The sequence below is a fragment of the Sorghum bicolor genome, chromosome 3, assembly GCF_000003195.3.
Source record: "Sorghum bicolor cultivar BTx623 chromosome 3, Sorghum_bicolor_NCBIv3, whole genome shotgun sequence".
NCBI classification, from domain to species: Eukaryota; Viridiplantae; Streptophyta; class Magnoliopsida; order Poales; family Poaceae; genus Sorghum; species Sorghum bicolor.
In genome coordinates, this window is record NC_012872.2 from 8,981,768 (window position 1) to 8,998,275 (window position 16,508).

The 16,508-nt window shown below is 39.6% G+C and overlaps 1 protein-coding gene across 1 annotated transcript; it reads left to right on the forward strand.

Moving 5' to 3' along the window:
- Positions 3,611 to 13,085, forward strand: LOC8079088 (paired amphipathic helix protein Sin3-like 3). Its single transcript, XM_002455284.2, has 23 exons — positions 3,611 to 3,971; positions 4,288 to 4,530; positions 4,658 to 4,826; positions 4,936 to 5,034; positions 5,115 to 5,282; positions 5,443 to 5,764; positions 6,345 to 6,478; positions 6,631 to 6,706; positions 6,808 to 6,837; positions 6,915 to 7,183; positions 7,257 to 7,411; positions 8,729 to 8,856; positions 8,947 to 9,201; positions 9,300 to 9,944; positions 10,197 to 10,282; positions 10,420 to 11,070; positions 11,144 to 11,244; positions 11,324 to 11,462; positions 11,546 to 11,698; positions 11,888 to 12,051; positions 12,133 to 12,244; positions 12,332 to 12,504; positions 12,623 to 13,085. The coding sequence occupies exons 1-22, from the start codon at positions 3,898 to 3,900 to the stop codon at positions 12,482 to 12,484; spliced, it is 4,326 nt and encodes a 1,441-aa protein (XP_002455329.1). The 5' UTR covers positions 3,611 to 3,897; the 3' UTR covers positions 12,485 to 12,504; positions 12,623 to 13,085.

Genomic DNA, 16,508 nt, shown 5'->3' on the forward strand with positions numbered 1-16,508 from the left:
AGTCGTGTGCTCCTGCGGAGTTATATGTCTTTGATCATTGATTTTTAGAATAATTCTTAAAATCTTTCAAATTATTGAGATTTTGCAAATATTTATAAGAAATCCATACATGTAATTCATATTCTATATTTCCAAAATAAAAAAACACCCTCTGACTTTTTACATGACGTGTTAGATGTCTTGAGTCAAATATTTCTATATCTGACCACCATTTAAAAAAACTACTCCCTCCATCCTAAATTATAAGTCATTCCAAGAACCTTCGAGAGTCAAACCATCTCAAGTTTGACCAAATTTATATGATTAGATAATAACATTTATGATACTAATTATGTATCATTAGATTATTCATTAGTTATATTTTCATAGTATACCTAGTTGATGTAATAATTTTTTGTGATTCTCTCTATAATTTTGGTCAAACTTGAATTTTTTTAACTCTCCAAGATTTTTGGAATGACTTATAATTTAGAATGGAGGGAGTATATAGGCTATGAACATGAGGTTTATGTTTATAGATTTATTGAGTAATTTCATACTCCTTCCATTACAAATTTGTTATGTATCTAAATATAGTGTATACCTTTTTTATAGAGAGAGATATAGTGTATACCTATGTATATACCAAAAGCTATGTATTTTAAAAAAATCAAAACAACTTATAGTTTAGATCGAATGGTGTAATATATACTTCACATGTTGTGATAATACTACATAGGTTTTTTGAAATTGATGGTAAAGTTAGAAATACTTGACTTAGAACAAAAAAAGAAGCGAAGAGAGAAAAACTTAGTCCATCCATTCCAAATTATAAAATATTTTGGCTTTTTTTATACATAACATTTGCTACGCATTTAGATATACACTACGTGTAGATATATACTCCTCAAGTTTCTTAAAAGATGTTGTTTTGGACAAGGCTTGAGTTAAACACTGTGAACATAAAATCATGAATAACTTTTAAATTATTGAGTTTGGAAATGTGAAAACTATATGAATAGTTTTGTTTTAAAATATACTTTCAAAAAATATACATATATCACTTTTTAATAAATATTTTTATAAAAATGAGAAGTCAAAGTTATCTTGTGAAGACTGTGTTGCTGTCCAGAACGAGGTGAGCTAGCTAGATATATATAAGGTGCTCGTGGCTTTAGTTTTGGGAGGATGGAAGAAGGCTCGTCATCCCCATTTATGATCCAACGTACCAAGAGAGATGATGGCTAGGGCCTTGTTTAGTTCACCGTGAAAACCAAAAAGTTTTCAAGATTCTCCGTCACATCGAATCTTGTGGCACATGCATGAAACATTAAATATAGATGAAAACAAAAACTAATTACACAGTTTAGTTGTAAATCACGAGACGAATCTTTTGATCCTAGTTAGTCCATGATTAGATAATATTTGTCACAAACAAACGAAAGTGCTACAGTGACGAAAACTTTTCACTTTTCGGAACTAAACAAGGCCGTAGCATATAAAATTTGGCAGGGGGAATGTCGTCCGGAGAAGGATTATATGGTCCGATAAGAATAGGGACAAGCAGGGAGAAATGAACATAGATAAAAGAAAGGAAAAAAATGTTTGTTTGGCAGCTCCTAGATATAGGGGTGGTCATAATTACCTAAAATAAAAAGATCAAGCCAAATTAATCGAGACTAAAACCGAATACCTCATTAATTTGATCATCATTTCTAACTAATCATGTTTATTTCAGGTAATTTGGTCTTAGTCCTTGGTTAGTCGAACTAACCAAAATTGTTGTTATTTGCATGATGAACTCTTATTATGTTTAAACCTTGAGCAATTCTACATTTATGTCAACATTTTTTTTTGCGTATGTCTTATCATATTTTTTTACTGTTCAAACATGCTTTGAAAAAGGAAAATTGATGCCAAAGTTTATCGTTAGAACATGTCTTAAAGCTATTTGGTTAATTTGATGTTGACTTGAGATCGAATCAAATTGTATGATCTTCAATAGTTTGCGATGTATTTCAGCCTTATTTCTTGGAAGACCGAAATCTTGAAAAAAGCAAACCAAGTCCTTGTTTAGTTCACCCAAAAACCAAAATCTTTTCAAGATTCCCAGTCACATCCAAGCTTACGCCACATGCATGGAGTATTAAATATAGACAAAAATAAAAACTAATTGCACAGTTTACCTGTAAATCATGAGATGAATTTTTTAAGCCTAGTTACTCCATGATTGGATAATGTTTGTCAAATAAAAACGAAAGTGCTACAGTTCTGAAAACTTTTCAGTTTTCGGAACTAAACAAGGCCCAAATTCATAGATAAGATCGAACACCTGTCCCTAGTCGTAGAGTAGGCTAATTCCATAAAGAGCCATGTCAAATGATATTTTGTAGAGTGATTCTAAAATGAACTAGGACGTGCTCGGCTGCCACCATAGCTCATGTAGTGTCACAAGTGCGGCGGACAAAACAACCGTTCGAGAAATTGGCTTGCTGCGGCGTGTGACTTAACGGCGCGCGCCAAAATCGTGGCAAACTGCTGCGGCGGTGTTTGGCTCCCGCGCGCGTGCCGCATGTGCGCTCATCACCGCATGTGCGCGCGCGGTGGCTTGTTTCGTGATTCGGAAGCCATCCAAACACACCTATTTTCATAGTTTAGGACTTATGGATCGCAAAACTTTGAATGCTACAACAATGGAGTTCTTTGCGTTTTTTTGGGATGACTTTCGATATTTACAATTAGGTTTTGAATTAATTTTGTTATTACTTTGATTGACTTGAGGTGATGAACGGATTGTAGTACATTGGACAGAATTTCTCTGCAATAGGTGAATCCGGACACATCTTTCTACGCATATACAAAGCCATTTGATCCGTCATCTCCAACTCAAGCAAACCCAGGATACGTGTGCATACCAGGAACTATTTGTATTTGCGTCGAAGTTCTATACGTATACACATCCTCTGTGAGTGACTCACGCAAGACGAGACAGAAACAAATTGTCCAGTGTACCACTATTTGTTTCCAAAAGGAAAAATTGGAAAATAATAGGCCCACACCCCCCCCCCCGCGCGCGCGCGCGCGACGGCGCACCCTCTCTCGGTCGTTAGGTTAACCTGCAGCGCGAGACGGGCCGCCTGTCCGGCGCGGTTCACCTCCGCTGACATGTGGGCCCCGGATGGCTAATCCTTTCCTGACCCCTCTCTAATCCCCCCCCGGTAATCGCCCAGACCCCCCAGCCCAGGGATTCCAAAGTCGCGGGCCGGGCAGCACCGCAGCAGGGGTGGTATCCGCACCCGCTGCCGCTGCCGCCCTGCTTCCGGTGTGCGTGCGTGTTCGTGTCGTGTTACCCACAGCACAAGCCAAGCCCAACGCGGTGAGCTCACCGCCTTGTAACCACGCCTCACCCTAGCCTGGCGCATCCGCGCCGTCCACGTGTCCCTTATCTCTGATCCGGCGGCGTCGGGCGGCGCAACAACGGCCGCGGGCTGCGTCCCCTCCGCGATAGGTTTACTTAGCGGAGCCCTCACCCCCGTTCCGCCCCCCGAGCCGTTCCCTTTCATTTCGTCTCTCCGCCTCGCCTCGCTCCCTTTTCTCGTCTCGTCTGGCGTTCCCCCCCACCCTGCCCTCCCTTCCCTCCCCCCCCCCCCCTGGCGATTAGCTCCCGCCCACCGCGCTGCGCGCCGTGCTGTTCCGGGGGGGCTGCGTCCAGCGGCGCCTCGAGGGTTGGAGGGTGCTCGTGGCCGGCAGATCCGGCGTCGGCAGGCTCGGAGGCGAGATCGGCGGCGGTGGCGGCGGGGGGAAGGCGGAGCGCGCGAGGTGGGTGTGTCGAGGGAGGAAATCGGCCGCGCGCCGAGGCCGAGGCCAGGAGGAGGCTGAGGAGGAGGTGGTCGAGCTCGCCTGGTGCTGCATGGGGGCATGAAGCGCGGCGCCAGGGACGACGCGCTCATGGGGTCACAGCTCAAACGCCCCAACGTTGCCCGATCCGATCCGTGAGTCCTCGCCTCGCCGCTCCCGCCCGGTTCCTCGCCGCCACCGCTCTCACTTCCGTTTCTACGTTCCATTCTCGGTGCTGGGGGGTTTCCTCGCTTCTCGATGGAGTCGCCGAGGAACCGGTCGTATTTGAATCTGCTCGAACTACTTCGTGGTTTCGCTTGAATTTGTTTGGTTTTTTTTCGCTGAATTCCTTTTCTTCCGCCCCAATTTCAAGTATAGTATGTGAAAATGTTTTTTTTTGGTTTTTTTTCTCCTCCGGTTTTATTATGTGATCCAACGGTCCGGTTTTTTTTTTTTTTCTGTGTGTCGCAGGTCGGCTCAGCCACAGCATAATATGCCTGTGCCCGGTTCAGCGTCTGGGGCCGCACCGCCGCCTCAGGCTGGTGCTGCTCCGCCGGCACAGCCGCAGCAGCCATCCGGCGCTGCCTTGACCAACCAGAAGCTGACGACAAATGATGCGCTCGTCTACCTTAAGGCAGTTAAGGATAAGTTCCAGGACAAGCGGGAGAAGTACGAGGAGTTCCTCGAGGTCATGCGCGACTTCAAGAGCGAGAGGTCGGTCCATGCTGCCGGCAGTTTGGCCAAGCTGATCCATACCCCGTTTCCAATGTTTCCCGTGGAGCAAAAAATATTAGCTTTTCTACTCGATACTATTGTGTTGATGTTCAACTGTTGGATGCAGGATTGACACCAATGGAGTGATTGTCCGTGTCAAAACGCTGTTCAATGGGTACCCTGAACTGATCCTTGGGTTCAACGCCTTCTTGCCTAAGGGCTATGCGATCAAGCTACAAGAAGAGAAGAAGCCTGTTGATTTTGTGGAAGCTATCAATTTCGTGAACAAGATAAAGGTATAAATACACGCATACGTGTATACCCTTAGCCCAGGTTGATCCATCGTGCACCAAAGGTGTGATATGTAGCAAACTGGTCATTTATTGTACATTTTTCCCTTCACAGAATCGGTTTCAGCATGATGAACAAGTTTACAAGGCATTCTTGGACATCCTCAACATGTACCGCAAGGATAATAAGTCTATCCAAGATGTTTACCAAGAGGTTCTATTTTCTCTTACTGGTTTGGCCTTCTATGTCTATGCTAGTGCTAAATTTGTGTGTTTTCTTGTATTTTTGGGCAGGTTGCTTTGCTGTTCACTGAACATAAAGATTTGCTTGAAGAATTCCAGCATTTTCTGCCTGATACCTCAGTGGCCCCACAGGCAGTGGCCTCAAGGGGTGGTTTGGTTAAGCGGGAGGACAGGGGCTCTTTAGTGCCTCCTGCAAATAGGACCCTTCACAATGATAAGGTACAAGTGACTTGTAGTTGTGCAGGCTCCACTTAATTTCAATTTAAACAATAGTTAAATAGCTTGCATGAAGTAGGATCATGCAGTACTATACTCCTTTTTCTAGGTATCTCTTATTCTTAAAAGATAGTTGACATGCCATTTTTCTCTCATTCTTCAGAGGGACAGAGCTTATCTGTCACATGCTGACCGTGATTTTAGTGTTGACCGTCCTGACGTGGAGCATGATCGCCAGAGAAGACGTCTTGATAAAGAGAAAGAACAACGGAAGGTGGAAAGGGATAGAAGGGATTATGAGAGAGAAGACAAGGATGGTGAACATGACAGCAGAGATCTGGAGATAGGACAGCGTAAGAGAAAGCCTTTTCCAAGGAAGATGGAGGATAATGCAGCTGCTGAGGCACACCAAGGAGGCCCCAGTGAGAATCATGGAATCCATAGTGTATCTGCCTCATCATATGACGATAAGGATGCACTGAAGAGTAAGTTTTTTGGAATATTACACTAGTAATTGCACATCATTCATTCTCTTTGCTCAGTATGGTATGCAAGATACTACACCATCCTGGAAAGTTAAAATGTGATTTGTTTGTGGGATGACCTTAAACAATACTGGCTTATTGATATTAAGAAACAACACCATCCTTGATAGTTAAAAATGTGATTTGTGTGCTGCAGAACCTTAAAATAATCTGTATCATACATGTTAAGAAATGATGCATAGACGTATTTGTTATTACTATGTAGCTGAATTGAGGCTGTTTTAGTACAATTTATTCCTTTTCTGTAAAGCCTTGCTCTGGCATTTCAAATACGTAAGATGTCGCGCATTTTGATTGATTGAGAAGTAATGCACAAACATGCTTACTAATTGGAGTGTTTATGCTCTCAGGTCAGCTGGTTTCTTTCATATGCTGTAAAACTTGTTTGCTTTCCACTTTTTGGTTACTTAGTATCTGGTCAAATCTTTTTTGCTGTAAAGTGTCATTAGTATCTACAATTGGAGAAATTTGTTTGCTCTCTATTTGTTGGTTATGCCCATGCTTTCTCTTGCAATGTTAGGTGTATACACGCATGAGTTCCATTTCTGTGAGAAGGTGAAGGAAAAGCTGGAGCATGAAGCTTACCAAGAGTTTTTGAAATGTCTACACATCTACAGCCAAGAGATTATCACGAGAAGTGAACTGAAGAACTTGGTTGGTTTCTTGTTTGTTTATTTTATTTTATGATTCATGCTTAATGTTTGAGTTTTTTTATATTATTACTCACTTCAGTTATAATATGTCCAAGTATATGTGAAAATTTACTTGCCACAAAGTGATCGTGAATAATTTACATTGATTTGCAGGTGAATGATATACTCCAGCATTATCCAGATCTTATGGAAGGGTTTAATGAATTCTTGGAGCATTGTGAAAATATAGGTAATTTACATTTACATACTTTATACATTTGGATGGTAATCACATAATATTTCCTTTGTCCAAGATTCATGGTTTTTACTAGTTTTTGCCCGTTGTCGCAGATGGATTTCTTGCCGGTGTCTTCAACAAAAGTATGTGGCTAAGCTTTGCGTAACAATTTCTTAATGTTTTCAAAATATCATATTCACATTGATTATCTAATATAAAGGGCCAACTGCGAGAGTTGTTAAAACTGAGGATAAAGAAAAGGATAGAGATAGGGACAGGGAGGACAGGGATAGAGATCGGGAAAAGGAAAGAGAGAAGGAACGAGAAAGGCTCGATAAAGGATCAACATTCAATTCAAAGGAAGGTTCTAGTCACAAACCTCCTATGTTCTCTGGCAAAGAGAAGTACAATCTATCCAAACCAATATCAGAGCTTGATCTCTCAAACTGTCAACGCTGCACTCCGAGTTATCGGCTTCTACCTAAAAATGTAAGCCGATTCATATCATGTAGTTCTTTGTGTACCGTGTTTCATATAACATTTGGTTCAATCATGTTTTCAGTATCCCATGCCCCCGGCCAGCAACAGGACTGATCTTGGAGCCTCTGTTCTGAATGATCACTGGGTGTCAGTGACATCAGGAAGTGAAGATTATTCATTTAAGCACATGCGGAAGAATCAGTATGAGGAAAGCTTATTTCGATGCGAGGATGACAGGTGCTCATTTATCTTGGTTATACATATGGCATTGGGCATTAAGAGTCAATACTTGTGGCATATGAACTTCAGTGAGAACAATCTCCACCATTCATATTACTAATGGCTTGTGGTGCGACCACCAATATTCAGTGTCATGTTGTTGATTAATCAATGTTATCTCTGTTGTCCATCTTTTTTTAAATCCTCTTTAAACTCCACGTGAAGCATAGTAAATTGTGCTCCCTCAGGGGGGTTGACAGATTCCTTTGAGCTGGGTTTTTGTAGCTTTGTTGAAAGCATTTAGATGAGTTATTTTGTCAATAGTTTGGACCAAATATAAACATTTCAAGCACTTCAATTGAGTCTACAAACAACAGATCCAAACTCCAAACTGCCCTTTGTGTTAAGAAATAGTTTATGTTACATGCCATATTTTCCAAGTCTACCGAGCTTTTATTTCATGCATTTTGCATGCTTTTGTTGTTGGACCGTTTTGAATTGGGTATTTGTGGATAGGCTACATCTTTCCTCTTTTTTTCGGTTACCTTTGGTTTGATAGATTATCATTACTTGTGCACTTCAAGTGCATGTTGTAAACCATTAAGCACATAAAGAATAGTGCTAGCGGGCATCTTTATTTCTTGGTCCAGTTGATTCTCATAATGATATTGGTTGCTTGTGATCAAAATTGAAATCAGTTTCTCCTGCACTTATGTATGAATTGAGCAGTTGAACTCTAGCAGTTAGGGTGGATAACAAACCAACTGCTTGAGCTTTTTTCGAAATTGACATAGTCTTATTTATCATGATGTCCTAAATTGTTTGAGACCCAACTTCAAACTGAGCTTAATCCTTAATGAGCCGAGCGGAAGTTGAAAGTCTTTCAAATTCAGTCCATTTTTGTTCTAAAAGAAAAATGGGTTCTATTGGAGCATTTTTGAAATGAGCCACTGAGCCGGCTCAATGAGTTTTTTTGTCCAGCCCCACTAGCAGTTGTGCTACTGAAGTTTGTCTTAATGATGCGTTTGTGTAAGCTTGAATAGATGAAGAACATAATCCATGTTAACAAATCTAGAGGTCCTGCATGTGTTATGTGTGCGTATATTGTCTTATTACCTATAACTATGCCATTCAACCAGCAAAGACTCAAAACCAGATTACTAAAACACTGTGGTACTACTATAATGAGCTGGTGACTACTGTTTTGTCCGTGCTAACCAGTATCATTTGTTTTGGTTAGTGACTGATTGATATTGTTTGTTCTTTATAACCTATACATGTGATTCTTATGTTGATTCAATACATGCTGGTTGGAACTTATTCTTAAAATTTCAGGTTTGAGTTGGATATGCTGTTGGAATCAGTTAATGCAGCGACTAAGCGTGTTGAAGAGCTTATAGAAAAGATGCAAGACAACTCAGTCAAACCTGAGAGCCCAATACGCATCGATGAGCATTTAACTCGTAAGTATTTGTTCAGGCACAAGTTAAGTATCTGTGGATACTTGAACTGAATGGACTTTGACTGTTACTATTGGTTGATAACATTTTCAGCATTGAACCTGAGGTGCATTGAGCGACTGTATGGTGATCATGGTCTGGATGTGATGGATGTTCTACGCAAAAATGCTAGTGTTGCATTGCCAGTTATTCTAACTAGGCTCAAACAGAAGCAGGAGGAGTGGTCAAGGTGTAGATCAGACTTCAACAAAGTTTGGGCTGAAATATATGCCAAGAATTATCACAAGTCACTTGACCATCGTAGTTTCTATTTCAAGCAGCAAGATACGAAGAACCTGAGCACAAAGTGTATGTAGAAGTAAAACTTTAATTACATGTGAATGTTTCTTCTGGTTGTAGTTGCACGTTGCCTGCTCGCTAAACTATAATATTTATTCCTTGTGTAGCTCTCCTGACGGAGATAAAAGAAATTAATGAGAAGAAAAGGAAGGAAGATGACGTGCTCCTTGCCATTGCTGCTGGAAATAGGCGGCCTATAGTTCCAAATATGTCATTTGAGTATGTAGACTCGGAAATCCATGAAGATCTACATAAGATCATTAAGTACTCCTGTGGTGAAGTCTGCAACTCTTCAGATCAGTTAGATAAAGTGATGAGAATATGGACAACTTTTCTGGAGCCAATTTTGGGTGTGCAGCGAAAACATGGGTCTGAGGATCCTGACCTAGTTAAACCGAAGAGCCGAACAACAAAATTGGGTCTTGCAAATGCGGGAGAAAGCAATACTGGAGCTGGGATTGTCTCAAAGCAAAACAACGGTGATGAAAGTGAACAAGGACTGTCATCTCGGGCTAGATTAGCAAATGGAGTTGCAGCCGACACTCAAAATGGTTTCCATGATGCAGATCGAACTGCCCGTAGAGGTGAAGAACCATCAAACGCTATACTAAATGGAAGAGTGCATGGTGCTATCTCTGCAGATGAAACACCTTCCCTGAGCGCACAAAACATTGCTTCTACCGAGCGAGCAGCAGAAAATGCAGCTGTTGTTAGGACTGAACAGCATAAGGCAAATTCGGAACTTACGCCAGGTTTGTTCTGCTGCTTCAATATTCTTTGTGCCCAAAGCATGTTGATTAGATTTTTTTTTTTAAAAAAAGTTGGCAGCCCCTACCTATTTTTTGTGTTTTTTTTATTTACCCAGCCCAGAAATTCATCCCCCCTGAGGATTCGAACCTGGCCTGCTGGGGTGCTATGAAGGAGCTCCAACCGCTAGGCTGGAGGCCTGTTCGCTGTTGATTGCGTTTCATATTGCTAGTTCTTATATCTGAATTAATTTGTAGGTGTGAATGCTTCTAGAAGTTCTCATGATGCAGTTGAGGCGGCTGGTGAAGGCAAGACTGGCAATGAAACATTACTTTCTGCTGAGGTACAAGATTAAACTTTGAGCTATGTACAATGGTTTGATATTTAATATTTATGTAATTATGTAAGTACATTAAATTCTTTCCAAAGAAAAGCATCCAGCAAATTCATTGAGTCATATTTCTATTTTTTCTTTGGTAGGGAGGGGAGACGGGGAGGTTGGGACCATCTTTAAATGGCACCAGCGAGGGAATTAAAGGGCGCCTAAATAATGATGGTTCTGTGCCCCATACTTCAAAAGTCGAAAGAGAAGAGGGTGAATTGTCACCAAATGGGGATTTTGAAGAGGACCATTTTGTTCCTTTCGAAGATGGAACATCTAAAGGAAAGGAAGGTTCTACAAGCCGATCGTTCCAGGGTAGGCCTGGGGAAGTGGTACCGTCTTCTGCTGAGGCAGCTGGTGAGAATGATGCTGATGCTGATGATGAGGGTGAGGAAAGTGCTCAGAGGTCTACTGAGGACAGTGAAAATGCTTCAGAGGCGGGTGAAGATGCATCGGGCAGTGAATCTGGTGATGGCGAGGAATGCTCTCGCGAAGATCATGATGAGGAAGAAGAGGATATGGATCATGATGATCAGGATGCAAAAGCTGAAAGTGAGGGCGAGGCAGAAGGAACAACTGAGACACATGATGTGGAGGGAGGAATATCACTGCCACTTTCAGAACGCTTTCTGTACTCAGTTAAACCACTTGCCAAGCATGTACCTACAGCTTTACATGATCGAGAGGAGAAGTTCTCACGTATATTTTATGGAAACGATTCATTTTATGTCTTGTTCAGACTACATCAGGTCAGGTTTCAAGGACCTTTTGTTTTATATCTCTGCATTCACATCCTTTTTGCTAAATAAATGTCTATTGCAGATCTTATATGAGAGACTACTTTCAGCAAAAACCAACTCTTTCACTGCTGAAAAGAAATGGAGGAATTCCAAGGATACAAACCCTCCTGATCTATATGCAAAGTAATATTTGCATTCCTGCAGTGTTAACAATGCATCATATCTGTATATGATGAATAACTGATCTGTCTTTCCTATGAAGGTTTATGAGTGCGCTGTACAACTTGCTTGATGGTTCTTCTGACAACACCAAATTTGAGGATGACTGTCGAGCTATTATTGGGACTCAGTCATATGTTCTCTTTACTTTAGATAAACTGATTTATAAAGTTGTGAAGCAGGTAAATTGCTTTACTCCTTTGTACTGTCAACTTTTTTTTTGGGGCCTGGATGACAGATTCATTATTCAACTCCCTGATGCCAGCTTCAAGCCATAGCAACAGATGAAATGGACAATAAGCTTCTGCAGCTATATTTATATGAAAAATCAAGATCTCCTGGGAGGTTCTTTGACCTAGTTTATCATGAAAATGCCCGTGTCCTACTCCATGATGAGAGCATCTACCGATTTGAATGTGTGAGTATCATTTTATGCAGTTTCTAATGATATCCATGTCTTGAAAAATTCTTGTGTTCTCCTGTACATGTGGCAAAACGATAGCTCGTCTTGTCTACTACAGATATTTCAGTTGTAGTGTACTGTTGGCAATTCATCATGCTTTTCTTTTTGTGAATGATACTGATTAGTTTGTGATGTCAATGGCAGTGCTCGAGTCCAACAAGGTTATCTATTCAGCTGATGGAATATGGTCACGAAAAGCCAGAAGTGACTGCAGTATCAATTGATCCAAATTTTTCTTCATATCTTTTTAGCGAGTATTTGTGTAGTACGTCCGACAAGAAATTATCTGAAGGCGTCTACCTTGGAAGGTATCTTTTCTTTTCCAACCCACAGTGAAGCTCCTGATTCCAGTTCCCTTGTTTGTTCCTGATCGTGTGCTGCTCTTCCAGGAATAAGCGGAAATACTCAAATAATGATGAACCTTCAGATTCTTTGAAGGCAATGGATAGTATCAAAGTTGTGAATGGTCTTGAATGCAAGATATCCTGCAAGACCTCTAAGGTATGCAATCTTGTTTCGACTGGATATTCCATCTCAGGCTTTATTGTAATTTGAGGATAAAGCATATCTGGCAATGCCATGATGCAGGTCTCATATGTCCTTGATACTGAAGATTTCTTGTTCCGACTTCGGAAGAGACGGAAAATTTTGCGGGGTGGGAATGTGCCCGACAGTTTGCAGATTTCAAAAATATATGCTGCAAAAGTGCAGCGCTTCAATAGGTTCCTATCCAAACCATAGGGTCATTTGGCATACAAATGGTAATTCAAATAGCTCCGATAAATGCATCATGCTGTTCTAGGCTCAGTTTTAGCATTTTTTGTTTGTTTCAGACGAGTTTGCTATCTATAACAGTCCATTGCCTTTCCACCCTTGCAGTATCGAAACCTGGTGTTGCTGGGGTCCCAGCTGCTTCGCTTGAACAATGATTCCATCGACAATTCGTCGCAGAGTGCCCTTTCGGAATAACAGATGGGAAGACATATAGGGTAAATACAGCAAAGCGAAGCGAGCATGTAGGCCACAGCAGTCAAGCTCTGTTGTGCCGAAAGATGTGTATATATGTATTAGCAGCATGTTGTTTGTTCTGATTACCCTTTTACTGGTTTTCGATGGTAGGTCTATTCCATCAAGTATTTAACTAATCATCATTTGTTGCTGTTGGTATAGGTCTTCTGTTCTTTTTGCCGTCGTTTTGCATTGAAGATATGTAGCCAAAATTAAAACCTGTGTCAAACAGCTATGTAGTCTTGGCTTGGTTAAGCAAACAGAGACCGTAATTTCTTAGAGCAAGGTGTTTTTCCACCCTTAATTAAAGCTTTTGAGGCACTGTTGCCAGCTATCTCTCTTGTGTGAGGTTGTGTTTCTTCTTGGTGATATGTGCATACTGGCGGCCAAAATTAGTAGACGTTTTAGCCACTATTTCTGCTATTGGAATATATTTATAAGATCTAGAGAATGTGTAAACCGTTTAAGTATGCCTTTAAATACAGTTGTACTCAATGTTTGATAATAGCTGTATATACCTTTTAGTATACCGTCTGCACTATACCTATGTTTTGGCACTGTATATCTGGAAGTTATTGGAGATTTCTCCTAAGGGCCTCTTTAGTTTGCACTTTTAAGTTTAGGGTAGTGTAACATATTTGTAACTATAGTAATTAGTGTCTAATCATAGATTAAGTTTGAAAGATTTGTTTCGTAAAATACATGTAAACTGTATATGGACTAACTAGGTTTAAAAAATTTATCTCATAATATACATATAAATTATATAATTAATTATTTTTTAAACTATATTCGATGTTTTAGTATGTGTTTGAGCATTCGATGGAACCGGGTGAATTTTTGGGTGGGAACTAAGGCTTTGTTTAGTTCGCAAAAATTTTCAAGATTCTCCGTCACATCGAATCTTTGGTCGCATGCATGGAGCTTTAAATATAGATGAAAATAAAAACTAATTGCACAATTTACCTGTAATTTGTGTGATGAATCTTTTGAACCTAGTTACTCCATAATAATGTTTGTTAAATAAAAACAAAAATGCTACAGTAGCCAAAAACCTAAAATTTTGCCAACTTAACTAAACAACGCCTAAGAAAAGGCCTAAAACGTCGTTTCCGACCCCTACACAGTGTGGTGAAGGTGATGCGTGCCTCTGGTGTTTGTCCTGTGGCGTGGGTGCATGTGTTGGTTGGCCTGACCGTCGTATGCAACTGGGCTGCACAGTAGGTAGGAGCTGCCGGGTCTCGTGGGGCGTGGGCCTTCTTCGGCTTTGAGTGCAGCCACACCAAACGCCCTCGCGTTTCTAAATAAAAGAAATAAAGTTCACATTAGAGCAACTTCAAGAGACTACGTAAATGTATTCATGAAGCCATTTATAGCTATTATGATCTAAAAAAAATATTTCAACAGCTTGTCTATATTGTTTTCTGTATTTTCCTAGCTGGCTATCCCACCATTCTCGTCAGTCATATTTCTCTAGCGAGTTCTGCCTACTATCTCTATTTTCCAATTTAGCTAGACTATTGTAAAACTCTATATTTTAGATGAACTTTCTATTTTATATAAGGGAATATATCTAGTGCAAACTACAACCTCCGTGAAAACCTATGCAAACCATAGCAAAAAAGTTATCTAAATTCACCAAAAAAATCACACATGTAGATGATATGATGATACACAACCTTGTAAAATATCTTATCCAAACTCGAATTCGTTTGTGAGATATAAAAATAATAAATTTGTAGCAAATCTTGTGGACACCTTTCTGGCTTGAAATTTGTTATTTTTATATCTCACAAACAAAGTTGAGTTTAGACAAGATATTTTACAATGTTGTGTATCATCAAATCATCTACATGTGTGATTTTTTTAATGAATTTAGACAATTTTTTTACTATGGTTTGCACAGGTTTTCACGGAGGTTGTGGTTTGCACTAGATATGTTCCCTTTATATAATAGCTAAGTCTCACTATTTAGTATCTAATTTTACAAGTCTCTTGGAGTTGCTCTTACATCAACTTTTTTTTTAAAGTCTATTTTTCTTGTTTGAACTCTAAAACCAGTAAATCACCTACGGGAACTTTTAAAACTGTTTATTTTACCTCTCAAACCAGTTATAAGCGGTTTTCAAAGGTGATTTTGTCTTTTTTTTATTTGTTTTGGCACAGAAAAATTATAAAATAAAAAAAAATCTAATTTTGTTAAACTCCACATGAGTAGATCTACACAGTGAACATATAATATGATACGTTTTTTTTCTATAGAATAGATCTATCTGTTTCTATGGTCGAATTGTGGCAAAATTTTCATGGTAGGCTAATTGTTGTATAAAACAAAAAATTTTATACTCATTAAATTATGTATAACTTAGTTATAGATTTTTAAATATTTTTTAACAAGCATACCCCTAAATAAATGTACAAATTTATAACTAAGCACACCAAATAAATAATAAAGGCCCTCGTGTGGAGAAGTGCTTCTGGTTGGCAAAACACGAAGCTACACCACATGCCCTCGTTTGTTACAATTTCTAAAAAAAAAAACAAATGCCCTGGTTTCTCAAAAAAAAAAAAACCAAATGCCCTCGTGAGCGGTGCTACTTGAGCACTCCACACCTTAATCGGCTATGTACCCCATATTTTATATGAGTAGGGGTGGTTTTATCTCATTGGAAAGCAATGTGGTATTACTTTTAGGTCATTTTATATAGTTTTTTTAGATTGGATAAAAACTGTATGGGCCAATTCTAAAATTGGCGTGGGCTTAATTTGAGCGTCAACACTGGCAAACACTCAAGATGAGCTTGACGAAGTGGCCACATACGTCTTGCTATTGATGAAAACATCACCTACCACTAAAGATACAAAACTGCTAAGTTCTGAAATATTCACGCTCACAGCAGGGGTGAAGCTACGGTACTAATCACCTCACATTTATCACATGTGCACCCCCTCAGTCAAGGATCATGCACCCCCTATGTGCCAACGTGGAAGCGCGAAAGCTCAAGCAAACTAGTACAAGCCAGTGATCAACATTACACCACCAAATCCCAAGCATGCTGGGATCAAGGGGCAGGCTTAGTAGTCTAGCATAGTAGCATGTATGATGTAGTGAGGCTTGGGATTACTCCCATCGTTGTAAATTATTGACTTTTTTATATATAACTTTTACTACACTATGTATATAGATATAGTCTCCTTTATTAATATATTTGCTTTATAGAAGTTCTGCCAGCGATTTTTGAAAAAAAAAGTATAGATTCGTACCAAAAGTATGTACCTAGAAAGCCAAAGTGGCTTAAAATTTGAACAAGTAAAAGCTAGTTACATAACAAAAGCTATGTATCTAACAAAATCCATCCTTTAGCCCTCATATTTAGATGGTCTGGAGCTAATTTTTAGCTACAAATTGTTAGCCCATGGGATCAAATAGACCCTAACTAGAGAGTCATTTTTCATTTTTTTTTCATAATTAGGACCTCCGGGTATATAGGCTTCATTTGTCAAACTATATGGTTCAGAAAGACTTTATGAAATCCGTTGGCCATGGTAGTATGACATTTAAACTACCAATGTTACCTGATTATGTGGTAAATATTTGATACTCCCTCCGTATAAGATTTAGATATCGTTTTAGACAAGGTTTGGGTCAAACATTAAGAATATAAATTATCAATAACTTTTAAGTTATTGAGTTCGCAAATGTGAAAATTATATGAATAGATTTAACTTAAAAAAATACTTTCACAAAAGTATACAT